Raw genomic sequence first — 22,850 nt, forward strand, 5'->3', positions numbered from 1 at the left:
CTTAATTGTATGTAAAAGGCTCTACTGACAATTGAATGTGTCTTTGCTGAATAAAAGTATTAATTTGACCTTTATTATGTATTAGTTTATGTATTTTGAATTTGTCTGGCTATCACCAGGCCAAGCTCAATTTAAGATTGAACATTGGTCTGGGGAGTCTGCTATTTATTTTCTACTGCACAAGAGGCATGATATACGAGCATAATTCAAATGACTCTGTACGCAATTGGATAGTCCTTTAACCAATCAGACCACAAGAGGTGTGATCAACGGGCAACGGCCCATCACTTCTCTATCCGTCATCGTGTTAAACCCGCCAATAGCGCGCCAGGTGGATAAGCCAGTCTGTGATTGGTTCCCGCAAAAGTGTAACAGAAGCAGTAGAAATGAATACATGTACAGGTTTCCAGCCTGAGCTGCAGGGCGAAATCAAATCGGCGGCAGATCAGGCTGGGTTCACTCAGTCTATATTTGAATGGCTTGTATGCAGAATGTTTCCGTTCCAAGTGTTTGAAACCTTGACAATTTTAAAGATCTCTGGTTGATTTTTTTATATTTTTAAATCATCATCAGCAGCAGCAGATACATTTTCCTGTTTAGTCTATTAGTTTCACAAGCCTGATTTTTGACGGCACCAAGAACTGCCAACTTGGATCTGAAGGAGCAGTACTACTGGCATGCAAAATAATTAACCAGTATTCGTTGTTACATGTCATTGTTGCACGCCAGCCTATTACTTGGTAACAGTCTCATTTCAATAGAATAGCATTTGTCAAAGCCACGGCACAGCAGACACGTAAAATACTTTTTTTTTTTCTCCGTCAGTAGTTTCCTTTCAACTTTGTCTAATATTCAAAAGACAAATGGCAATATCATATGCCGTCTGCATTTACTTTTTCCTTTTTATTAATGATTTTAACAATATCTTTGTGTGATTTACAGTAATCACTAAACAGAAGGAAGAGCTTCTGTATCTCTACAACACAATCTACATATTTTACAGATTTATGTTTTCTTAAAGCTGCAGTCCGTAAGTTTTGCCTCTGTCGCCATCTCTGTTTGAAACCTACAATTGCAGTTATTTGCGGAGTTATCATCTGTACGTGAGACACGGCTCACGTAGTGCGAAGGAATGTTTTGCTGTAGGTCACCGCACCGGTGTGGATACTGTACTTCAGAATCACAGATTCCACGTCTTGGAGTATAACCTAAATAAGAATTTTCACCAGAAATTTCATCTGAACAAATTAAGTTTCATTACTCCAGCTGCTGTGAGAAAAGGCTAGAAATGATCCGCTGAAGAACATGCGGTATACACGCTCCTCGCGTGCATTACTACTACTACTAGCCGGACTCTTTCTTTATGTATACAGGCGTGACACAGAAATCCACCACACCACTCTAATTATAACACAATATTACAAGCTTACCATTGTGAATCGGGCTAAGGTAAGGAGATCGTTTTTAATACTAGCTTGTTGTGTACTTGCTCAATTATTTAGGATAATTTTTAACCAAAAAAAGTTATGGACTGCAGCTTTAAGTCACAAGTCAATGTTGGTCAGTAGCATTGTTACTGTCATATAGAAAATTATACATTTTAGACATAGTTAGCTTAGCATTTACACTGTCATTTTTAACACCAAACCTAAGGGACAAAAATAAGGATACGCTTTTATAACATATAATTTGTAACAGAACGTTGGTCTTTGGTCCGTTTCATTTCATATTTCAGTCAAACCACACCAGAAATTGTTTGGAAGTGGACAGGGACCTTCTAAAAAGTGGATCTCTGCCATCCGATTCAAAACCTTACTGTGCGTCAAACAAGTGGACAGTGTTCGCACTTATTGAAATTAACTGCACTACCAGAGCAATCCCACCAGAGTTTATTTAAATCCAACCAAACCTGCCAAGTGTGAACCCTGAGTGTGATCCAAATATATTGGCATTATTCATACTTGGAATAACGATGATTTATGTTTAGAATAGTTTTTCAAAAATGTATTTATCTGAAATTAGCATAGAGAATTTAAGGATCTGTTTACACCTGGTATTAAGATGCATTTTGGTCCATCTGATCACAATAGACGAGGGACACACATTCCTATTTACACCTGGTGTTTTAATCTGTCTCTTTTATCCACTTTCAACCATCAAACTTGGGTCCAATTCAAACTTGGGTCTTCAGTCGACAAAGTTTAGATCCCGTCTGTGCACTTCCCATAATGTGTACACATTTGGTCAGTAGGCGGTCTTTTGTGGCAGTTCGAACACATTCGACTACATGAGCATTTACACTACGAAAGCAATCTGGTCAAATGCGTTTTCAACTACCTCTGGAAGTAGTTGAAAGTGAACAACCTCAAAACGTTTATACTTGTATTTAGCGTTGTCCACTTGTGATCCGAACAAAAACACATCTTAATACCAGGTCTAAATAGGGCCTAAAATAACTGATTGATGGATGATTAAAAATAATTCCAATGGTTGACAAAAATGCTGTTTCAGCACTACTATCTTATGTACTAGTAGCCTAATGCCTATAAACAAAGGAATTTATAAAGCAGACACTGGAGTCGAGAAATTATAATGGTTATACATTTCAGAGAACTTCAAATGCTCAGTCTTGCATTGATACAGGAGGCTGTCTGGCAATTTGATGGCATTTATTTTTCCCAGAATCAAAGCCCAGAGTGAATGTGCCCTTTTTTACACTGCACCTGTTCATGATGAAATTGCTATAACATTTGCCTGATTGTTCTTTGGTCTGTTTTATGAAAGCGCTACAGCAATAAGGTTTTTCCCTTCATTTTACCAAACAGTTAAGACAGGGTGTAGTGTAGTACTTGTGTGGGTCATTCAGAAAAGCAGTTTCAGATCTACAAGTGTTCTTTAGTTTGAAGAGCTACACTCCAGTTCTAATCAAACAGTGAGTGCTCATTTCTCCTCTTATGGCCTAACCTTCACCCCTCAGTTCCAGTGCACGATTCATTCGGCTTGTTTAAAAGTATTTACATTTTACGTTGTGTACTGTGTATTGTTTTGTGTGTGTGTATATATGCGTCTGCCTAGAACTTTAGTGAAACAATTGTCCGATTAGTCCAAACATCAATGACCCAAATGAGAAACGGGAGTCACTTCCTGCATATAGACACATCAGAAGTCACGTAACAGCTGAGGCTTTCCAGACCTTCCGGCCTGAATGGAGGCTCTACAGCTGGGGACTGTGAATGACCTGTCTCATGGACACATTTTTCAGTTGTGTTTTGCCATTTTTATTGATTGCTAGACACTTATGTCTAGATATGTTTTGTCCTTTTCAGATTTATCAGAATGTTTTTGTTGGTTTTGTTTTGGCATGTTTTTATTTATGTTCTGGCTCATTTGTCTGATACTAAATCCTAAAATGTGTAGTTAGCTATTGCACCTTTTATAAAGGAAAAACTTCAAGTACTTTGAGAAATGGAGGTGTAAGTCTGAGCACATAGAAAAGTGTCCAAGTGTTGTTTATTTGTTTTCTTAACAGAATTTTTGTGGACTTTCTCATTCTGCAGAAAGGGAACATCTCTAGGGACCTATGTTTGCATGATAAAAGGTGTCGTCTTGTATTCCTAGGAGTATTTGTAATATGTTTTCTGGTATTGTTATGGAGCCACACACACTCATCTTTAGATGATGATGCAGCTGCTATGCTAAATGGATTCCTGAGCAGACCCATTTGTGTATGGCTTTATGCTGTAGTTTTGCTTTGTGTATCTTCTGTTGTTGTGCGTAATTGGTCAGTATGTTTTGTAAGGTTTTCATTGTCAAAAGATACTGCAATGTTGAATTGCTGCTAATATTTTGTCATGCTGTTTGTCAACCCTGCTCCTGAAGGAACCCCAATACTGCACATTTTGTTTGTCTCCCTAATTAAACACATCTGATTCAAACTCCAGGGACCTGAAATGCGTGTCAGAAAAAGGGTGCGTCCCAATCAGCTCCCTAGTTCAGTAGTCAGGGCATTGATCAGGTAGTCAGTCCATTGACTTGATTCCCTGATCAGCGCCCTGACTACTGAACTAGGGAGCTGATTGAGAGTAGACTTTCAAAATGATTTTGTCCAGGACCAGGGTTGAGACACTTTTATACCAGGTGCACATTGTACGATTTTAGGCTGCCCCAGACGCAAAATGACCAATCGTGGCGATTTCTGTGGTTGGCTCCTAGAAGGTGATCCTACGTCGCACAGTGAGAGAGGTTCAAAGACAGCTGTTGTCACAGTCTTGCGACCAAAGATAGCCTGCGATAATTTTCTGACAGTGTCGAAAATTTAGCATGATCATCTTGATGGTTGCTTCCGAAAACCTAGGCAGCTGACTCGTTGCCTCGCTGCCTTATCAGACAATGGCTTGTAAGGCAGCGTTTGTGCATGAAGGCACCTCACAAAACTAATTTCGGACAGACTTCTTAGGCAGTGGAACCATTTAATGATCTACAGCAAAATAGAGAGAGCTTTGGTAAGAACTAATATAATATTTAATTACTACATTAGTAATTTCTTGCTAGAAATGACATCAGAAGTGGAAAATGTTGGTACAAAACGTACATTTACACACAAACTGACCAGCGAACGCAACTTTCGGACACCATCTTTTTTTCCCAGCTCAACTGTCACAGAATGGAAGGCACAGGATTGTGGGATAGCAAAGGCAGCAAAGGATACAAATATGCTGCCTTCGAAAATCGATCAGATGAAGGTATCTCAGGAGACAGGAAGTGAAGCTAACATTAGATTCAGACGTGCCTTGATGCCTTCCTGCCTTGAAATGTGTCCTCCGAAGGCAGCATTTTGTAGGTATCAAACGCAGCCATAGTGTGTTTGCTGCTGCGACCTACATCTACTGACTAGCCAATAAAAATGCAACATGAACGGCATATTGATCAATGCGACATAACGCTAAAACTTAAAACTGCTTACCTCAAGCTCCATTTGCAAAATTGGCATGCCAAATTGGCCTCTTTTCCCTAGCTATGACTGCGTCCATATTCTCCTCTTTCGCTTCCTCTTTATTCAGTGCACATAAAAACCACAATTGCCAAAGTGTAATTCATCTTTGCTCTATTTGTGTATCACTAGCGCATGCTGATGACGTTTTATTCTTCTCTACTTGCGCCGTAGCCTACGATTCAATAGGTGTCATCATCGTACAGTCTACATGCATGTTGTACCCAAGTTTATTAGATCCATGTCGTACAGTGTGATTTGTAATAAACCTATAGGATTGCCAAATTCGCACAGTTTGTAGCAGGCATTAGATAATCAGGAGTGGGGATGTGCCCAAAGCCTAAATCTGAATTTGGAATGGCACAGAAAATAAAGGGACATTGTTAGGCTTGCTGTGGCAGTGGATTACTCCGTTCATCAGATTTCACTTATGTGAAGATAGTTAGGTGAGATGACTGACCATGTCTGAGGATTTAGTGTCTGAGGAACAGATCCGGAGCGATCCTAATTGAGATCCAATTATCTAGTAAAAAATGTGTGGTCAGTACTGCCGCTCCCTATACACAGAGTATGCGTGATTGCAAATTGGTAAGTGAAAGTAAAAAGCGAGTGTACATTCAAAAGCGATTTCAATACCCTGTGTATTGATAGCGGCTCCCTGATGCCCGCAAATTCTATACATTTTAATTACCCAAATATATCATTTCCAGGGAACACAAAAGCATTGAAATATATTTGGCTCATGCTCCATTCACACATACAGTGATTTTACCGCTGCAGGTCATTGAGTGGAATATTACTGGTTACTGAGTGTGTTTCTACTGCTGAATGTTGTAATGTCACTGGTGGGCTTCACAATTGGCCATAGCCTTTGAAAAATGTGCCAGAATTTTTTGTTGCCAATACAGCCTGTGCATAACACTTCATCTTTTATAACACAAGATTTTGGCCAAATGTATTAAACGACTGTATTAAACTGAGTGACCACATAGCTACAATAAACTTTGTAATCTGTAATTTGATCGTAATGCAGTACTTTAAGTGCCTCAGATGCACCCGTTCTAATAACTGACAAAACACAAATCTCTGACATTCGCTGGTGAAAAACCTTGTAACTCCATTGAGCTTGATTGTGGTAAAATGTTAATTTGCACGTCATAATGCTTGAACGATTGGTAACATATCCTCTGAAAAACCTCATGCCAGCACATTGCTTTTGCAGCTTACCTATGATGACTTGACAACTGAGCGCGGGCAATTCCCTCATGTTTGATGCGTCACATTTGCATTGGCCATGCTTTTTGAATTCATGATTGGTTGACTGCCAAATTCAAATATTAAACAGAACGATAAAATAACATTATTAACCAGTTAATGGTAATTTCATTAATTAAAGTGTTTTAGTTTTTGTTTGTTCTTGTTAATTTTGTTTGTTTCTGTACAAACAAAATTGAAATGTGGATGATTGCACTTATTAAAAATAGGCTTCATACTTAACTGTGCCACAAATAAATTGGGATGTTGGGCCTTTTACATAAAGGATTATGGCAGAATAGGGTGCCACAATATACCACTATGTAGACTTGAATCTATAGAGCTGTCCATCTATGCTCATTTTCTCTCTTCCCTTTCTTTCGCCAGCGCGGTCTCGTGAAACGAAAACATGGGGAAGCAGAACAGCAAGCTCCGCCCTGAGGTGATGCAGGACCTGCTGGAGAGCACGGACTTTACGGAGCATGAGATCCAGGAATGGTACAAAGGCTTTCTACGGGACTGTCCCAGTGGCAACCTCTCCATGGAGGAATTTAAGAAAATCTACGGAAACTTCTTCCCTTATGGTGACGCCTCAAAGTTTGCAGAGCACGTGTTCCGTACTTTTGACGCGAATGGCGACGGCACAATTGACTTTCGGGAGTTCATAATTGCATTGAGCGTCACATCACGAGGGAAGCTGGAACAAAAGCTCAAGTGGGCGTTTAGCATGTATGATTTGGATGGGAACGGATACATCAGCAAGTCAGAGATGCTTGAGATTGTGCAGGTATGTCAGGCTACCTAAAGCTTTTACGATTTTATCTTAATGTTGGCACACCTTAACGGCTTTTCTCATCATCACCATGACTGCTTCATCTGAAATAGAATCAGATTTCACTTAAGGAGACACAAAAGCGAACCCATTCGAGTCCTGTTATACCCAGTTTTCACATCGCATATGTTGTTGTTTCTCACTTGCAGAATGTGGTGCGTTAGCAGCAAGGATAGCCGTGGTGTTAGACTGTCAGGAAGCTCCATATTATAAAGAAAGCCCAAGTCTTATTTCTGTCTCTGATAAATAAGCTTTCATCAAAGTGCACTCCTTCACAGGGTAATGTTTGCTGTCATTGCACCTGGCCTGATTTATCCTTGCTTTCTTGCTGCAAAGAGTAAATGTAGCTCTGGGACCGTATTCACAAATTTTATCTTGCCACTAAAAGTTCTCCTAAATGGCAGTAAAAGTTCTTCGTTAAGAGTTTTCTCTTAACCTATTCGCAAAAGTCTTAAGCTAAGAGTAAGGATAGGGTTGACCTTGTTGCTATGGATGATGTCATCACGCTTACTAACTATGCCCACAGTGATTGGCTGATAGGGGAGGGGTCTCTGTCAGTGTTTATTATTGAAACATATTGTAGGTTTCATGTTGCCAAAGTTTTTAAGATAAGAATGTTGCAATATTCAAATAAAGTATATGTATAGTACTAGTAGATGTTCAGCTAATTGTCATCCTCTTACATGTCTGCATCTCGAGAGATTGCAGAATTCAAGCAAAAATTGTTTTAAAAACCAAGTTTGTGAGGAGGACGTTCAAACTGTCTATCTAATCGGCGAGAGAGGAGGTATACACACAGCCGAGAGCCGACTCACTTAGTTACCTCGACAGTTTTCTCCATCCCAATTTATTTATTTATTAAAGGGTAACTAAACCTTAAACCAACTTTTTTTAGTTAATGATCTGTAATACTGGGGCTTTATTAATGTAATTAATTCATTTATTAATGTTTAGTCATGTGTACAGATAATTTTCATACATGAGACGTGCTTTCAAACCCTGACACGCAAGTGGTTGCAGCGGCAACAAACAACAATACCGTAACGTGCTGGTGTATATGGTCTAACTTATTTGAGGAAATCCGTTTTATAATAGGCTTTTAGGTCTGAACTTATTGGTCCTGTGCTGCTGCTTATTGATTCAGTTAACTTGAATGAAAATCGAATGTATATCAGATATCTGATCTATTTTTAGTGGCATTCAGTGTAAGGATTTGACTGTTCATAGATTAGGTCAGTTCTCTTGCGCTGCTGCTTCACTAGCATCGTCGGCATTGGGAGTTAACGCAGTTTGAGCAGCGGCTCGCATTGATAAGGCTCTGGGTCTGTGTCCACAGACACTTCACCCTCCTCCAATTCAGGTGAAGGTGGGGGAATGAGCGCTCTGTTGCAAAGCTGGCGTCACTCCAGTCATTCTCCATCTTTGCGACTCGCGAGTCTGACAGCTGTCAATCAATCCGTCACTGCGGGTCTCAGGTGCGCGCCCTCCGCTCAGCTCCGCCCTCGGTTCATCCCCTCTGTCTCCGCTGGGCTCTGCCCACTTTTCCAGCATTTTTCAAAAATTGCCAGTGGGTGGAGTTAAGCTCTGAGCAGGGGTTTAGTTACCCTTTAAAGATTTATTGTTGGCTTTTTATCATAGCTTAAAATCTATAAATCAAAATAGTATGTATTGCATTTATGAAGAAAAGATTCAGCACCCATCATCTCCTCAATGGTGTACAGTAGGAATGTCACAATACCAAAATTCCAATAGTCGGTACCAATACCATAAATATTTTACGGTACCAATTTCAGTACCACAGTTTTTTTTTACTATTTAATTTTTTTTTTATTAAATTCAGTAAGTTTATTGTTTATGATGATAATAATTATAAGTAAATAATACATAAACATTTAAGGGCTACATGCTGTTTAAAAGTAAACATGGTTTATAAAAAAGATAAAGTGAAATATAAGCAACCATCTAGGCATAATTATTATTATTAGTAGAGATGTAGCTAAATCTACTGTAGGCTACAACAGTAGCCTGATATATTCTGTCAATTTCTTCACGTTAAACCAAACTTTTACTTTGACGGGTTGCCATGAACACCGTTTGAGTGTCTGTGTTCATGATATGACAGTTTTCTCAAATGAAACGGTAAATTCTCATAAAGTGACGGTTTCTGCGTTCGTGTCCTCGTATAGTGACACACGGCAGAGACTACAAAGATGCATCTGTGCCCGTCATCCACAGAGACACAGAATTTGCAGGAGTAATATTTAAATTGTATATTGCATTTTAATATTCACAGACACAAGTATATATTCGGCTACAGTCTGGAGCCCTGTGCTTAGATAAACACTGAAGTGACTGAATGAAGGGAGTCGGTTCTACCGGTACTACAGAAATGGTATCGTCACAATTTTTACATTTCAGTATCGACTTGGTACCGAAGTACTGGTACTTGTGACATCCCTAGTGTACAGTGTCTTTGGGTGGATTGCTGAGGGGGTTTGTGATTTGGTCTTAGTGACTTAGGAGTCCTTTTGATTATTCCTAACGGTTCACAGATTTACGAGAGAGTTTTAGCACTAAAATGCTTTGTGAAATACATTTACATTTATGCATTTGGCAGGCGCTTTTATCCAAAGCGATTGCATTCAAGGCACACATTTTACATCTTGTCAGTTCTTGCTTTTCCTGGGAGTCGAACCCATGACCTTGCCGTTGCTAGCGCCATGCTCTACTGTTTGAGCTACAGGAAAGCTGTACTATACTCTTAATCTTAATTTTAGGACTCCTGCATTTTTGCTCTGACACCAATTATTTTTAAGTTTCTCCTAAATCGGCAAGTTAGGAGCTACTTTTAGCCTTAAGATGTTTTGTGAATATGGCCCCAGATCACAAGGCCCTGTTGAAACCAAACCAAGTTTGACGTACCATGACATTTTACTGTAAATGAGGGAAAAAAAGAAAAATATTTACATTTCTAGTTGTAACATCTAGTCGACACATTTCATATAACTTATAATGTGTAAAAATGTTACAATATTTCTGTTATGTTGGGTATAAAGGATGCGGTGAGAGAACATCTCTCATGTCTTGATGGCATTTTTATTTTGATGCATGGTTCACCTCGTTGCCTGGAAGGCTGATGTAAATCTAATGATAGGCTGAATGTCTTGTCCTCTTTTAATGATGTATAGCCAGGTAGCACACTGGCTCTGCGGCAGGTCTATAGTGGAGCTCATCTGTAGAGGGAAGACTCAATAACTTTACAAGAGAGCTGAACTTTACAGCACACACATTTTTTCCTCAAATGATAAGGTTATGAGAAATTAAAGTATATATTGCAGATGGAGAAAAGCCTTAAATTAATTCACCTCTCTTTCTGCTCCGCAGCCGTCAGAAGCCAAGTTTCCATACATTTGTTACCAACAAAGTGAATTAAAGAAATTGTGAAATTAGCTGTCTCCAGCCTGTTCCCATCCAATTGGCCTTTTACTGATAAAATGGTGTGTAATGACGTCATCCCTAAAAAAAACGCACAAGTTTTATTGTATCACAAAAAAAAAGTATGTTACATAATTTTGCGTATATCGCAAATTATATAGTTTCTTTCGCATCCCAAATATTTGTAAAATTGAGAGAGTGAGACAATTGAAATTCACCAGTTTACGGCTTACTATTGTCACAAATAATAGGCTTTTTACTAAATTAGGAAATATTAATCAGAAGATCACGTGTCACAAAATCCTGTGTCTGATCCCCTCTGATGCCTTTGTGATGACACCCATGGGTTTGGAAACAGCGCAACTCATTTGTCCTGTATGCACAATTTTAGGATCCTTAAAAAAAGATTGGTTCAGTAAAATGTTTGGTCATATAGCAACAATCTTGAATGTATTGAACAGGAAGTCAAGCTAGTCGCGGTTTGATGTGTCTGAGAACGCATGTATTCAGATCATTCAAACCAAAAAAAAGTTTCTGGTTTAATAACATCAGATCAATCATCAAAATTTTCTCTCAGAGACAGATGCAGCTGTAAAAAACTTTTTATTTGTGTAGGCCTATATTTTGTGTAGGCCTATATTTTTTTAAATGGTCTATCTATAGAGCTGCTGTCTTAACAATTCTAACATTCGTTTAGAGCTTTTTGGATTCAACCCACTTAATTTTCCTAATTAGTTTGAGATTGAGTTTAATATATTGTATTTATAAAATGTTTATATTAACAAGTGTCATGTTTGAGATTTTTCATTTGTCAAGTAGCCAGATCCTGTCCATGAAAATGTGTGTTTTTTTTTTTGTTTTTTTTTATGGCATTAATTTTATTTATTCAGGTACAGAAGTAATGTTATTTGTTTTACCTTTCTTTTTCTTTTCGTATCGGAAACTCCAACAGTCTTCCTTCATTTGACAGACGCCCCATTTTTATTTTTGACGAGCTGAAATTTTAAGGCGCTAAATTTAAAGCTTGATTATATATTATTAAATTGTAATCACAAAATAATTTTTATTAACAAGTGTCATGTTTTTTTGTACTTCGTTATAAAGACTATTTAGATAAATACAAGCAATATTCAGGCACGGGTGCAGTTAGCTATTATTTTTCTGATTAACTTTTATTAGATTGTAAAAGACAAAATTACTAAAATAAGGACGAATGATGTTTGAGATGTAACGCATCTTATTTTTACCAATAGTAGTAAAATAATTTAATATGAATATATAATAGATTTAATACGAAACGGTGCTGTATAGGCTAATTCTGTCATATGACACCACAAATATTTGCAAGCCATTTTTCTCAAAAAAGTGTTTCCAAACTAGGTTTTCATGACATTTGAAGTATCGACATAATCTTTTTACATTTAACTTTAGCGTATCAATTGTGGTTCAACATTTGCAAAAAATTATCGATTATTGGCATTTCCATCATCTATATTGGTTAATATTTTGATGCGCTAAACATTTTTTTTCACAAAACAATCCTTGGATGGAAACCTAACTATAGTTTTAGGTAGGATAGTAAAGAAAATACAAAAGATGTGAAAACACAAGATGATAAGCAGTGATGATCGTGACCATTCAAAGTAGGGATGTGCTATACTGCATATTTTTTTAGTAAACTAGTCTAGTCGACTATTGGTCTAGTTAAAAAAACAACTTTACAACCATAAAATTTGCGGATTTAACATGTAGAATTTGTTTGTGTCTAATGGGACTTGTAAGGTTCTATTTCTTATACAACCTTACTATTTGCTACCTTGTTACTTTGGAGCAAGATTTATTTAGAAAAGTTCTATACAATTATATGATACTTGATCTTCAGGAAAGCTATAGGTACTTCCTATAAAATGTCATCATACTGGACATGTTTCTACATGATCTTGATGCATGTCACATTAGTTGTCTGTATTCGCTGCCTCATATCTCAGTGTGTAGTTGTTAGGTCTTGTTCTCTTATTCTTTTGATAAAGTCTATTAAGTGTTGATTTGAACAGGAGCTATTAGAGGGGAGTAACATCTGTTAAGACTCTAGTTATAGTGATTCTGCTAGACTTATTGTGGTGTCTGAATTTCACATTTTACACACTTGGGTTATGATAATGCTGATGTTTGTTAGAGTAACATTTATATACGAGATTACTGTATTTTGTGATGTGATGATATTTTTGATGGTGTCTCTCACAGGCGATTTATAAGATGGTGTCATCAGTGATGAAGATGCCTGAGGATGAGTCCACTCCTGAGAAGAGAACAGAGAAGATCTTCAGACAAATGGACACCAACCGGGATGGTAAGCCCTTTTTTCCCTTTATCACGAAACGTTGCCAGTGGTATATGAAAAATGACAGTGCATGGCGGTCTTTGAGGGTTGTAATCACTGACCAAAAGTGATTTTTAGTTATTAATTCTCCGATGGCGTTTTGACTGTCAACATACTGTTTTGCTTTAAATGAATTAGTTTTGGCTTGACGTTTATATAGCTACTTTTGTTTTTCATTCTTGTTCTGCTCTGAATACTGTTTTGTGTTTGTGTTTATAATGTTTGTAAGCGTTTCATTTTATTTAGGCCTACCGGTATATATTTTACATTAATGTAATAAATAAAAATGCGACTCTTTTCTCTCTCTCAAAAGCTCAATTTTAGATGTGTAGCATATTTTTTTAACCATGCAGCAAATGTTTTCAAAATATCTTGAAGTAGCGTTTAAAAGATTGTATTAACCGGTCAAAATTCATATTGCAGTTCACCGCTATGAGCAGCCTTAGTCCATAGCTCATTAATTAACTAGAAAAAGAGCATTTTGCTAATTATTTGCACTATGTTGGATATTCATTATTACTTAACCTGTAAAAAAATATTTTTTTTTTATTACATCCACCTTTTTAAATGTTTATAATTTAACAACAAATTAGAGACAGTTATATCATTAAAAAGTGGATATAAAAGCTGCCTAATATGCTATTGAAATGTACAAATCAGAGCATTGAGTGTTTTTCAAAAATTTTGGTGCATCAGTATGTGAAAATGTTACATTTTCTCGATCAATTTATTACAAAAAAAAGGTTCTGGCACTATGATGTCTTGTGGAAAGTCTGTGTGCTTGCTTGTGCACTCTCTAACACAACTTATTTAAATACATCAGGCCATTAAAAAGCTCTCAGAGTGATTTGAAGGGCCCCATTAGCTGTTAAAAAGGCTTAGGGGCTGTCTTGTGTGTGCATGAAATTGATGATCAAAAACCAAACCGAGTGGAAAAAGTGGTCTGATTCTATGGTCAGATGAACGTTTGCGTTTCCTGCTCTCGTGACCAGAGTCACATGGGACTCAGACTGTGCGTATATTTGTGTATCTGTGGGCAGTTGTCTGCGGAAGCAGCATAAACATGTTCTCACTCGGACGGATAGTACACACAGTGAGGAAATTGAAAAAACACAAAAACACAGCTACAAATGAACATGGTCCCATCAACCGTGCAGACAGTCCATGCATGAACTACATGACATGAGCGATGAATGCTAATGTCATCACACATGTGTTTGAGAGGACCCGTTCTGTACCATTTCATCACTCCCAACAGTGTCTGTATGGGTCCTTTGATTCTTAGCATTTCTTCGCCACCTCTCACTTCTGAGTGCAGGGAGACGGCAGTGCCACCTGCTGACTGATGCTGCACATGTCACTTTTGGGGAGCGCCTTCAATCACTACATGTTTTAGGGATGCTCCTATATTAAACATCTTCATATTATGTCAGATATTAAAAATGTACTATTTTGGTTTTAAATGAAATAAAAACTCAAATAATCTAAATAATTTTAAGTCAATTCATGAACAATATAATGTATAGTTTAAAATGAAAGGTTATATTTAACAGTGTTAAATCGTTACTTTTTTTAATTAAGTGGGCGTAAAAAGAAGTGTTTGTTTTACTGTCAAAATAGTGACTACATCGTGCCCTTTTTTTTAAACCCGAAGACCTGAAAGCTTATTAGATTTAATAGGAACACTAAAATCTCTTCCATTGTTTCCATAGCACATTTTTCTCCGCCCACATTTTTACAGGTTGATTCAGATTTTAACATGAGCCGGATATCGGAAAGCTAGCCATCATTTTTCTATTGTAAATAATATGATTTTCTAAGAGCCTGTGTCCTCTCCTGTTTTATTCTAGGGAAACTGTCTCTGGAGGAGTTCATCAAAGGGGCAAAGAGTGACCCATCCATCGTGCGTCTGCTACAGTGTGACCCCAGCAGTGCAGGACAGTTCTGAGATCAGCCTCTCGCGCTTCAACCTTTTATTTATTTATGGCTTTTAATTTAGTTTTTGATATAGTCGCAGGGAAATGATGGAGGGTCGGTTTTTTTCCAGAGTAGGGCATCTGGGTCTCATCAGACTGAGCTTGGCCAGATCTAGTAACACACACACACACACACACGTGCGTGTGCACGGAGTTATTGGCTGCGTTATTTCTGTAGCGAGCCGCACTGCGTCTGCAAGAGGCCTGTGATGGAGTGAATTAGGGGAACTAGAGAATTCATCCGAGCTCGAATCACTTCCTGATTAGAAAAGAGGTTTCAATGTCATGTTAAATACATAGTTTTATTCTTATGTTGTCTGGGTGTTAGATGAGACCTTTTAAGCTTGACCAAGACAGGAATTTAAGATGGGGAATAATGAATGCACCCAGTAGAAGAGTGTTTCATTCCTGATTTTTTTATTATTATTTTTTTTATGAATAAATCTGATGCCCGAATCATTGCTCAAACAGGTGACAGCAATGGCATCGCACCTCAGCCTTAGTGATCAGAATATTGGGGGACTTTTTAACTTTATTAGATTATAGTTTCTCTCAACTCCTAGTTTGGCCAGCTTTATTATTGGCAGATCACAGTATTATTATCCCATGGGACCAATAAATCAGGCTTGCAGATTTTGTAATTGTACACTGAAGATTCCCCACATTATGCTTACAATCTAAAGAGCCTTATTAGTGCTGGAAGCGCACATTCAATTTAGTGTGGATCAGTTTGGTTTCAGTCGTACAGTCTACTGTTCAAATGACATGAATTGAACTGCGTTCTCTTTTTCCAGTTTTCTAATGTTTGTACTCTTGTAACTGTAGGCCTGTATATAAAATCTGAAATCTCAGACACGCATGCAAAACTGTACTCAAGAGTTCCAGCTTAGGATGCAGCGATCGGTTTTATTGACGTTTTTAGCACAAGCATGTAACATCAAGTCTATCTGCATTTGTGGACAGGAGAGTATTTGTGTAATTTGTATGCATGTGTTGTGGTTAATATCAGTTACAGCCCTGTTTGCTCACCCTGGTTATAGGTGTCGTGATGCATCGTTTGCATTATTGCAGAACGTTTTTGTTATTGAACAAGAACTAAAGCTTTATTGATTCAAAGCTACTTTGATTTTTAGAATCACTTTTATCCGCTTACAGCCGGTCTGGATTGTACACATAAGCATCGAGTTCCTGAATTGCCTTAAACGCACTCAAGTGTTTCTGTGGGTGAGTGGTTTTTATATGGCTTTTTTTCTTTTCTTTTTTCAATCGAGCTTCAAATTTGCTTGCATCTGAAATGAAAATCCTCCACATGTTGGAGAGTTTAACTCTATGCTCTTCACCCATTCACCCCTTTAACAGATGTAATTATGCTGACGGCTTCTCGCTTAATATATTCACCTGCCATACTGAATCATTCAGAGTTACACACTCCTTTCAAAATAACAGTGTGTAAATAGAAATAGGACCCATTGCTTTTCAAATGCCCCTTGCACTCATGTGGTATCTACACCTGTGTCCATTTCAACTGTAAGTAGAAAGCATTTATCCAGAACTTCTAATAGTTCCCATATCACCCTTTGTCCTGCTTTTAGTAATCATGCCGAAGCCACAGAGATCCACACTCCTACTTCTGATGTTCAATGTTCTTGAATGTCCCTGTGAACATCAAATGCCTCACCACGGTGCATTTGGTTCTGCTATACTGTTAATGAACATAATTGAATGTTTTTATTGTTTTATTTTACTCACTGAACAACTGCTGTTTTGTAAAAAATATTGAAAAAAGAAACGTTAAAGTGGCAGTTCAAAACTGCTCTGTTATTTCATGTTTTATGCATATTTTATGTAGTTTTTCGTTTCGTTTTTCTTTTTTTTTTCAACATCTGACGTAACATTTCTGTATCACAATTATATCGTGGTCAGGTGCCAAAAATATGAATGCAGTATTGTATAAATTTATACTGTACAATTGTTATTTGTCAAACAAATTGTTTGTAATTGTTGCATTTTGTAGATTTTGTATGGTAATCTGTATTTTGTGACTGTAGATTTGAGACATAGAAATTTGTTTTGGTTATCATATTGAGCGGAAATTAAATCTGGAGAGAAAAGAGTGTGTTGTGGTGTTGCATTTATTTGCTTTTCAGAATATTTTTGCTCTTCAATGACTTGCTAATAGAAGCTCCACAAAAGTGGTTGAGTACCTTCTTTGGCCACAAGATGTCAGCTTACTTCTACAGTCTTAAAAGAAAAGGTTCATAAAGTCAGGTGCTTCATTTACTGTATAGAACCTTTTTAGTGGTTCCCGTCATGGGATCATTTTATGGATTGTTTTAATTTTATTTTGATTCAAATTTAATAATTTACCTGTTAAACAAGAAAGTATTTGGACACTTGAAATTTAGCTCAGGAACATTCCCATTTTGCAGGATCATCTTTGAAATGTTTCTACACTTTGAGTGGAGTTCATCTGTGGCAGATTCAATTGAAGTATGCGTATGGGGCTGCTGACCGGGAGCGCAAACAGTGGCACGTGAGCATCAGAACTGGACCACGGAGCAATGGAAGAAGGTGGCCTGGTCTGATAAATCACGTTTTCTTTTACATCACGTGGATGGTCGGGTGCATGTGTGTCACTTTCCTGGGGAACACATGGCACCAGGATGCACTATGGGAAGAAAGTCACTGAAATCCATACGCTTGCCCATTTTTCCTGCTTCTAACACATCAACTTAGAGGACAAAATGTTCACTTGCTGCCTAATATATCCCACCCACTAACAGGTGCCGCGATGAAGAGATAATCAGTGTCATAATGTTATGCCTGATTGGTGTGTACACACGCATACTCACAACTAATTCTTATGTGGTTTCATTCTTGAGTTCAATGACTAAAATCTAAACATAAATTGAAAAGCAAGTGAATATTTTAATGATTTTGTATAGTAGGCTATGTAAAATATGTATTCTTTCATTTAAGTATGGATATCAGTGCTATAGCCTACATCTGTTTCCTCAACATTCCTCTCCTAAAATAGCAATGACCTAATACTTTAGTTTGACACACATTTATAATTCCATCACTTTTGAAAGTCTTTTATTCTTCCCAAAGTTGTGAGTGCTGTTGATATGTCCTGCCCAGCCCAGGGGCTTCAGTGAGGAAACATTACACACGTCTGAGACTCTCGCTGCTACTCTGGGCAACTCTATATCACTGTCTTTGTAGAGATGTAAGATTAGATAGGTGATGAAACAAATCGGAAATTTCCGCTTCTACACACACACATATATATAAATATATATGTGTGTGTGTGTGTGTGTAGAAGCGGAAATTTCCGATTTGTTTCATCACTTAATCTAATCTAATCCACACACGTGTGTGTGTGTGTGTGTGTGTGTGTGTGTGTGTGTGTGTGTGTGTGTGTGTGTGTGTAAAAGTTACCCCTTCATTTTTTTAAATTTTAATGCTATTCTGCTTTAAATTATTTGACTTATCCTCACTCCATACACTATAGTTCAAAATAAAAAAAAACTGATTTGTTATAACTGCAAATTTATTCAAAATAAAAAAAACTGAAATAATTACATTGCATAAGTATTTGGACCCCTGAAATTTAGCTTAGGAGCATTCCCATTTTGTTGGATCATCTTGTGCACTCATCTTGAGTGGAGATAACCTGTGGTAATTTCAATTGAAGGGACATGATTTTGAAAGGCACATACCCTATAACAGTTGAGAATGCATATCAGAGCCAAAACCAAGCCATAAGATCAAAAGAACTGCCTGTAGATCCCAGAGACGGGACAGATCTGGGGAAGACTACAAAAAAAATCTGCATTGAAGGTTCGCAGAAGCATGTAGCCTCAATAACCCTTAATGGAAGAAGTTTGGGACAACTTAGAGCTGGCCTCCTGGCCAAACTGAGCAATCAATGGAGAAGAGCCTTGGTTAAAGTGGTGACCAAGAAGCTTCTGTAAGTTTCTCCCATCTGCATTTATGATCATGGAGCTCAACCAGAGTGATGGTCACTCTGGTTGAGCTCCATCATCATAAATGCAGATTGGAAAAACTTACAGAAGGACAAACATCACTGCAACTGTGTCACTCCACTGATGGCTTTATGCCAGAGTAAGGAGAGCTCAACAGCTAAATATACTGATATCCTGGCCCAGACCCTCGAACTGGGCAGAAGGTCTGCTTTCCAACAGGACAATGACCCTATAAGCACACAGCTAAGACAATGCAAGAGGCTTATGAACTCTGTGAATGTCCTTGAGTGGCCCAGCCAGAGCCTGGACTTGAACCCAATCGAACATCTCTGGAGAAACCTGAAAATTGCTGTCAGTAGTTCCCATCCAACCTGATAGAGCTTGAGAGGATCTGAGGAGAAGAATGGCAGAACATCCTTAAATACAGATGTGCAGAGCTTGTCACATCATACCCAAAAAGACTTGAGGCTTTCTTCAACCAAGTACTGAGTTAAAGCCACAATATGTAATTTTTTGCCGCTTAATCAACACAAAGGCGTGGCTTGATTTCGCTGCGCTTTTATTATGCCGCAGACGAGCACTTCCGCTTCTTTCGCTCATGCGTATGTGGGCTAACGGCGCACTGCTTTATCATATTGGATACATTTGAGTGTGCTGAAAGTTGTTATAATGCTACTCTGTTTGTTCGCTCAGCGGCTACTATGAGACACTTGTTGCACACTGCAGTGAGCTAGATCGATATTAGGCATGGTAAAACATGGTACTCGAGGTAAATCAAGAAAACAAGATTTAAACAAAAAGACTAACTGTGTTGAGCTGTATAACAATCATTAGTTTTCTGTCGATGGATGTATTCAAACAGTTGCTCAGCTGTCTAATAAAACACATCATATATTGCGTCTTTGGTGTTTCCATGGTTTCTACTAAATTAATAACATGGGTATGATGTCATTGATAGGCGACGCACGGACACGGTCTGTGTCCTGGTTAAAATAGCTTATTTCTCTGGATTTAAACATTCTTGGCAACATTTGGAATAATGTAAGTACACAAGTCAACAAAATATATAACATTGTTCTAGTGGTTTTTGGATATTTGAATCCAAAAATCTTACATATTGTGCCTTCAAGGGTATGAATACTTGTAATTACTTCCGTTTCTTCTTTTGAATAAATTTGCAAAGTTGACATTAGTGTTTACATTAACAAATCTGTTTTTTGTTTTGTCATTATGGGGTGAGGAGTGTAGATTGATGTGGGGGGTTGAAGGTAATTTAAAGCCATTTAGCATAAGGCTGCAACAAAATAAAATATGTACAATACTTTAGCAAGTCACTGAATATATACATGTACAGTACTGTGCAAAAGTCTTGTGCATGTTAGTATTTTCACCTTAATAAAGGGCTTTAAACCAGTTTTTTTATATCTTTTGCTGTAGTGTGTTATTTGTTAATATCAGATTACATTTCCAAACATTCCTTTTGTATAATAATCCAGTGAGTTTTTTGTAAGTACACTTGGAATTACATGAAGAAAAAGAAAAAACTGAGACAGACTAAATCCAGAAGAACTGTGTCTCCAAGACACTTGAAGAAACCGACTTGCAAAGCTAGTAGCGCTGAGTAGTCCTCACTGCAGTATCACTGTAGTATGTGCAGTACTGTGAAAAGTTTTAGGCACTTGTGTAAAAATGCTGTAACGTGAGGATGCTCTCAAAAATAATTTGTATTTTTAGATTTGATTTATCAATTAACTTCTATTAACTAAATCAAATCAATATTTGCAGGTCGGTTTCTTCAAGCGTCTCTGAGACTTTGCCACAGTTCTTCTGGATTTAGTCTGTCTCAGTTTTTTTCTGTTTCTTCATGTTATCACAGATGGACTCGATGATGGTGAGACCAGATCTCCATGTGGAGCATACCGGCTGTTGTCAGACTCCTTCCTTGTGCATACAAAAATCTCACTGGAATATTACAATTAATGGCAAAAGGAATGTTTGGAAATGTAAACTGATATTTCCTACTGACACACTACAGCAAAAGATTTAAATATATATATATATATATACAGTGGCAAGAAAAAGTATGTTAACCATTTGCAAAATCTGTGAAAATGTGAATAATTTTAACTAAATAATACAAAATGCATGTTATTTTTGATTTTTGATTTTTTTTTACATAAAAATGTTTACATATAGTCCACAAGACAAAAAATAGCTGAATTTATTAAAATAATCCCGTTCAAACGTTTATGAACCATTAAATCTCAATACTGTGTGTCATTCCCTGGATGATCAACGGCTGTTTTTTTGTTTTGTGATGGTTGTGATGGACTGTATGATTTTGAGATCCATCTGTTCACACTGAGGACAACTGAGGGACTCAAACACAACTAAAAAAGGTTGAAACATTCACTGATGCTCCAGAAGGAAACACAACGCATTAAAGGGTTAGTTCACCCAAAAATGAAAATTCTGTCATTAATTACTTACCCTCCTGTCGTCCGACACCCGTCAGACCTCCGTTCATCTTCGGAACACAAATGAAGATATTTTAGTTGAAATCCGATGGCTCAGAAAGGCCTCCATTGGCACAATGCACTTTACACTCTCAAGACCCATAAAAAGATGTCGTTACAAAGTCCATCTCACTACAGTGGTTCTACAATAACTTTATAAAGCGACGAGAATAGTTTTTGTGCGCAAAAAACCCCCAAATAACGACTTATATAGTGATGACCGATTTCAAAACACAGCATCATGAAGCTTCGAAGCGTTCTGAATCAGCGAGTCGAATCATGATTCGGATCGCGTGTCAAACCGCCAAACTGCTGAAATCACGTGACTTTGGTGATCCAAACCGCTGATTCGACTCGCTGATTCAGAACGCTTCGAAGCTTCATGATGCTGTGTTTTGAAATCGGTCATCACTATATAAGTTGTTATTTCGGTTTTTTTTTGCACACAAAAACTATTCTCGTCGCTTTATAAAGTTATTGTAGAACCACTGTAGTGAGATGGACTTTGTAACGACGTCTTTAGTACCTTTTATGGGTCTTGAGAGTGTACAGTGCATTGTGCCAATGGAGGCCTTTCTGAGCCATCGGATTTCAGCTAAAATATCTTCATTTGTTCCGAAGATGAACGGAGGTCTTACGGGTGTCGAACGACATGAGGGTGAGTAATTAATGACAGAATTTTCATTTTTGGGTGAACTAACCCTTTAAGAGCTGGCGGTGAAAACTTTTGAACAGGATAAAAATGTTTCTTATTTTGTTTAAAATATATATTAGTTTAGTACTGCCCTTCAGAAGCAACAGAAGATACTTGCATGTTTCCCAGGATCTTCAAATTCAATAAGTTTCACCCCCAGCTCTTAATGCATTATGTTTCCTTCTGGAGCTTCAGTGAATGTTTCAACCTTTTTGAGTAGTTGTGTTTGAGTCCCTCAGTTGTCCTCAGTGTGAAAAGATGGATCTCAAAATCATACAGTCCCTGCTGGAGAGGGTTCAAATATGCAAAAGATGCTGGAAAACTGAAGAATGTGCAGGACCTGGAGGATTTTTCTGAAGAACATTGGGCAGTTTAACTGCTCAAGATAAACAAGACACTCAAGAACAACCATCACAAAAAAAAAAAAAAAACAGCCGTGGATCATCCAGGGAACGACACAGTATTGAGATTTTAATAAATTCAGTTTTTTTGTGTCTTGTGGACTATATGTAAACATTTTTTATGTAAAATATCTTATTCAGGACAGCACTAAATAAAAAAGAACATGCATTTTGTATGATCTCTTTTATTTAGTTCAAATCATTCACATTTTCAGAGATTCTGCAAGTGGTTCACATACTTTTTCTTGCCACTGTAATTTGTCTTTATCATTAACATGTTTTTCACAGGGAGCGATAGATGAATAGAGAACAATACCATATGAAATAGTTGTTGTATTTTCAGGAGGCACAGGTCTGCTGTTGTAAACTCTCTGGTTTCTGTA

At 37.6% G+C, this 22,850-nt stretch overlaps 1 protein-coding gene across 2 annotated transcripts in view; it reads left to right on the forward strand.

The window, feature by feature from the left end:
* Window positions 1-16,980, forward strand: part of ncalda (neurocalcin delta a) — an 88,002-nt gene extending 71,022 nt beyond the window's left edge. For both annotated transcript variants that reach the window (XM_079837548.1, XM_079837549.1), the window contains 3 exons: window positions 6,632-7,031; window positions 12,756-12,861; window positions 14,742-16,980. In XM_079837548.1, the coding sequence (XP_079693674.1) occupies window positions 6,654-7,031; window positions 12,756-12,861; window positions 14,742-14,839 (582 nt within the window). In that variant the 5' untranslated portion in view covers window positions 6,632-6,653 and the 3' untranslated portion in view covers window positions 14,840-16,980. The remainder of the gene's footprint in view (window positions 1-6,631; window positions 7,032-12,755; window positions 12,862-14,741) is intronic.
* The last annotated feature ends 5,870 nt before the right edge of the window (window positions 16,981-22,850 follow it).

This window comes from Gobio gobio (genome assembly GCF_949357685.1).
Source record: "Gobio gobio genome assembly, chromosome: 15".
In the NCBI taxonomy this organism is placed as follows: Eukaryota; Metazoa; Chordata; class Actinopteri; order Cypriniformes; family Gobionidae; genus Gobio; species Gobio gobio.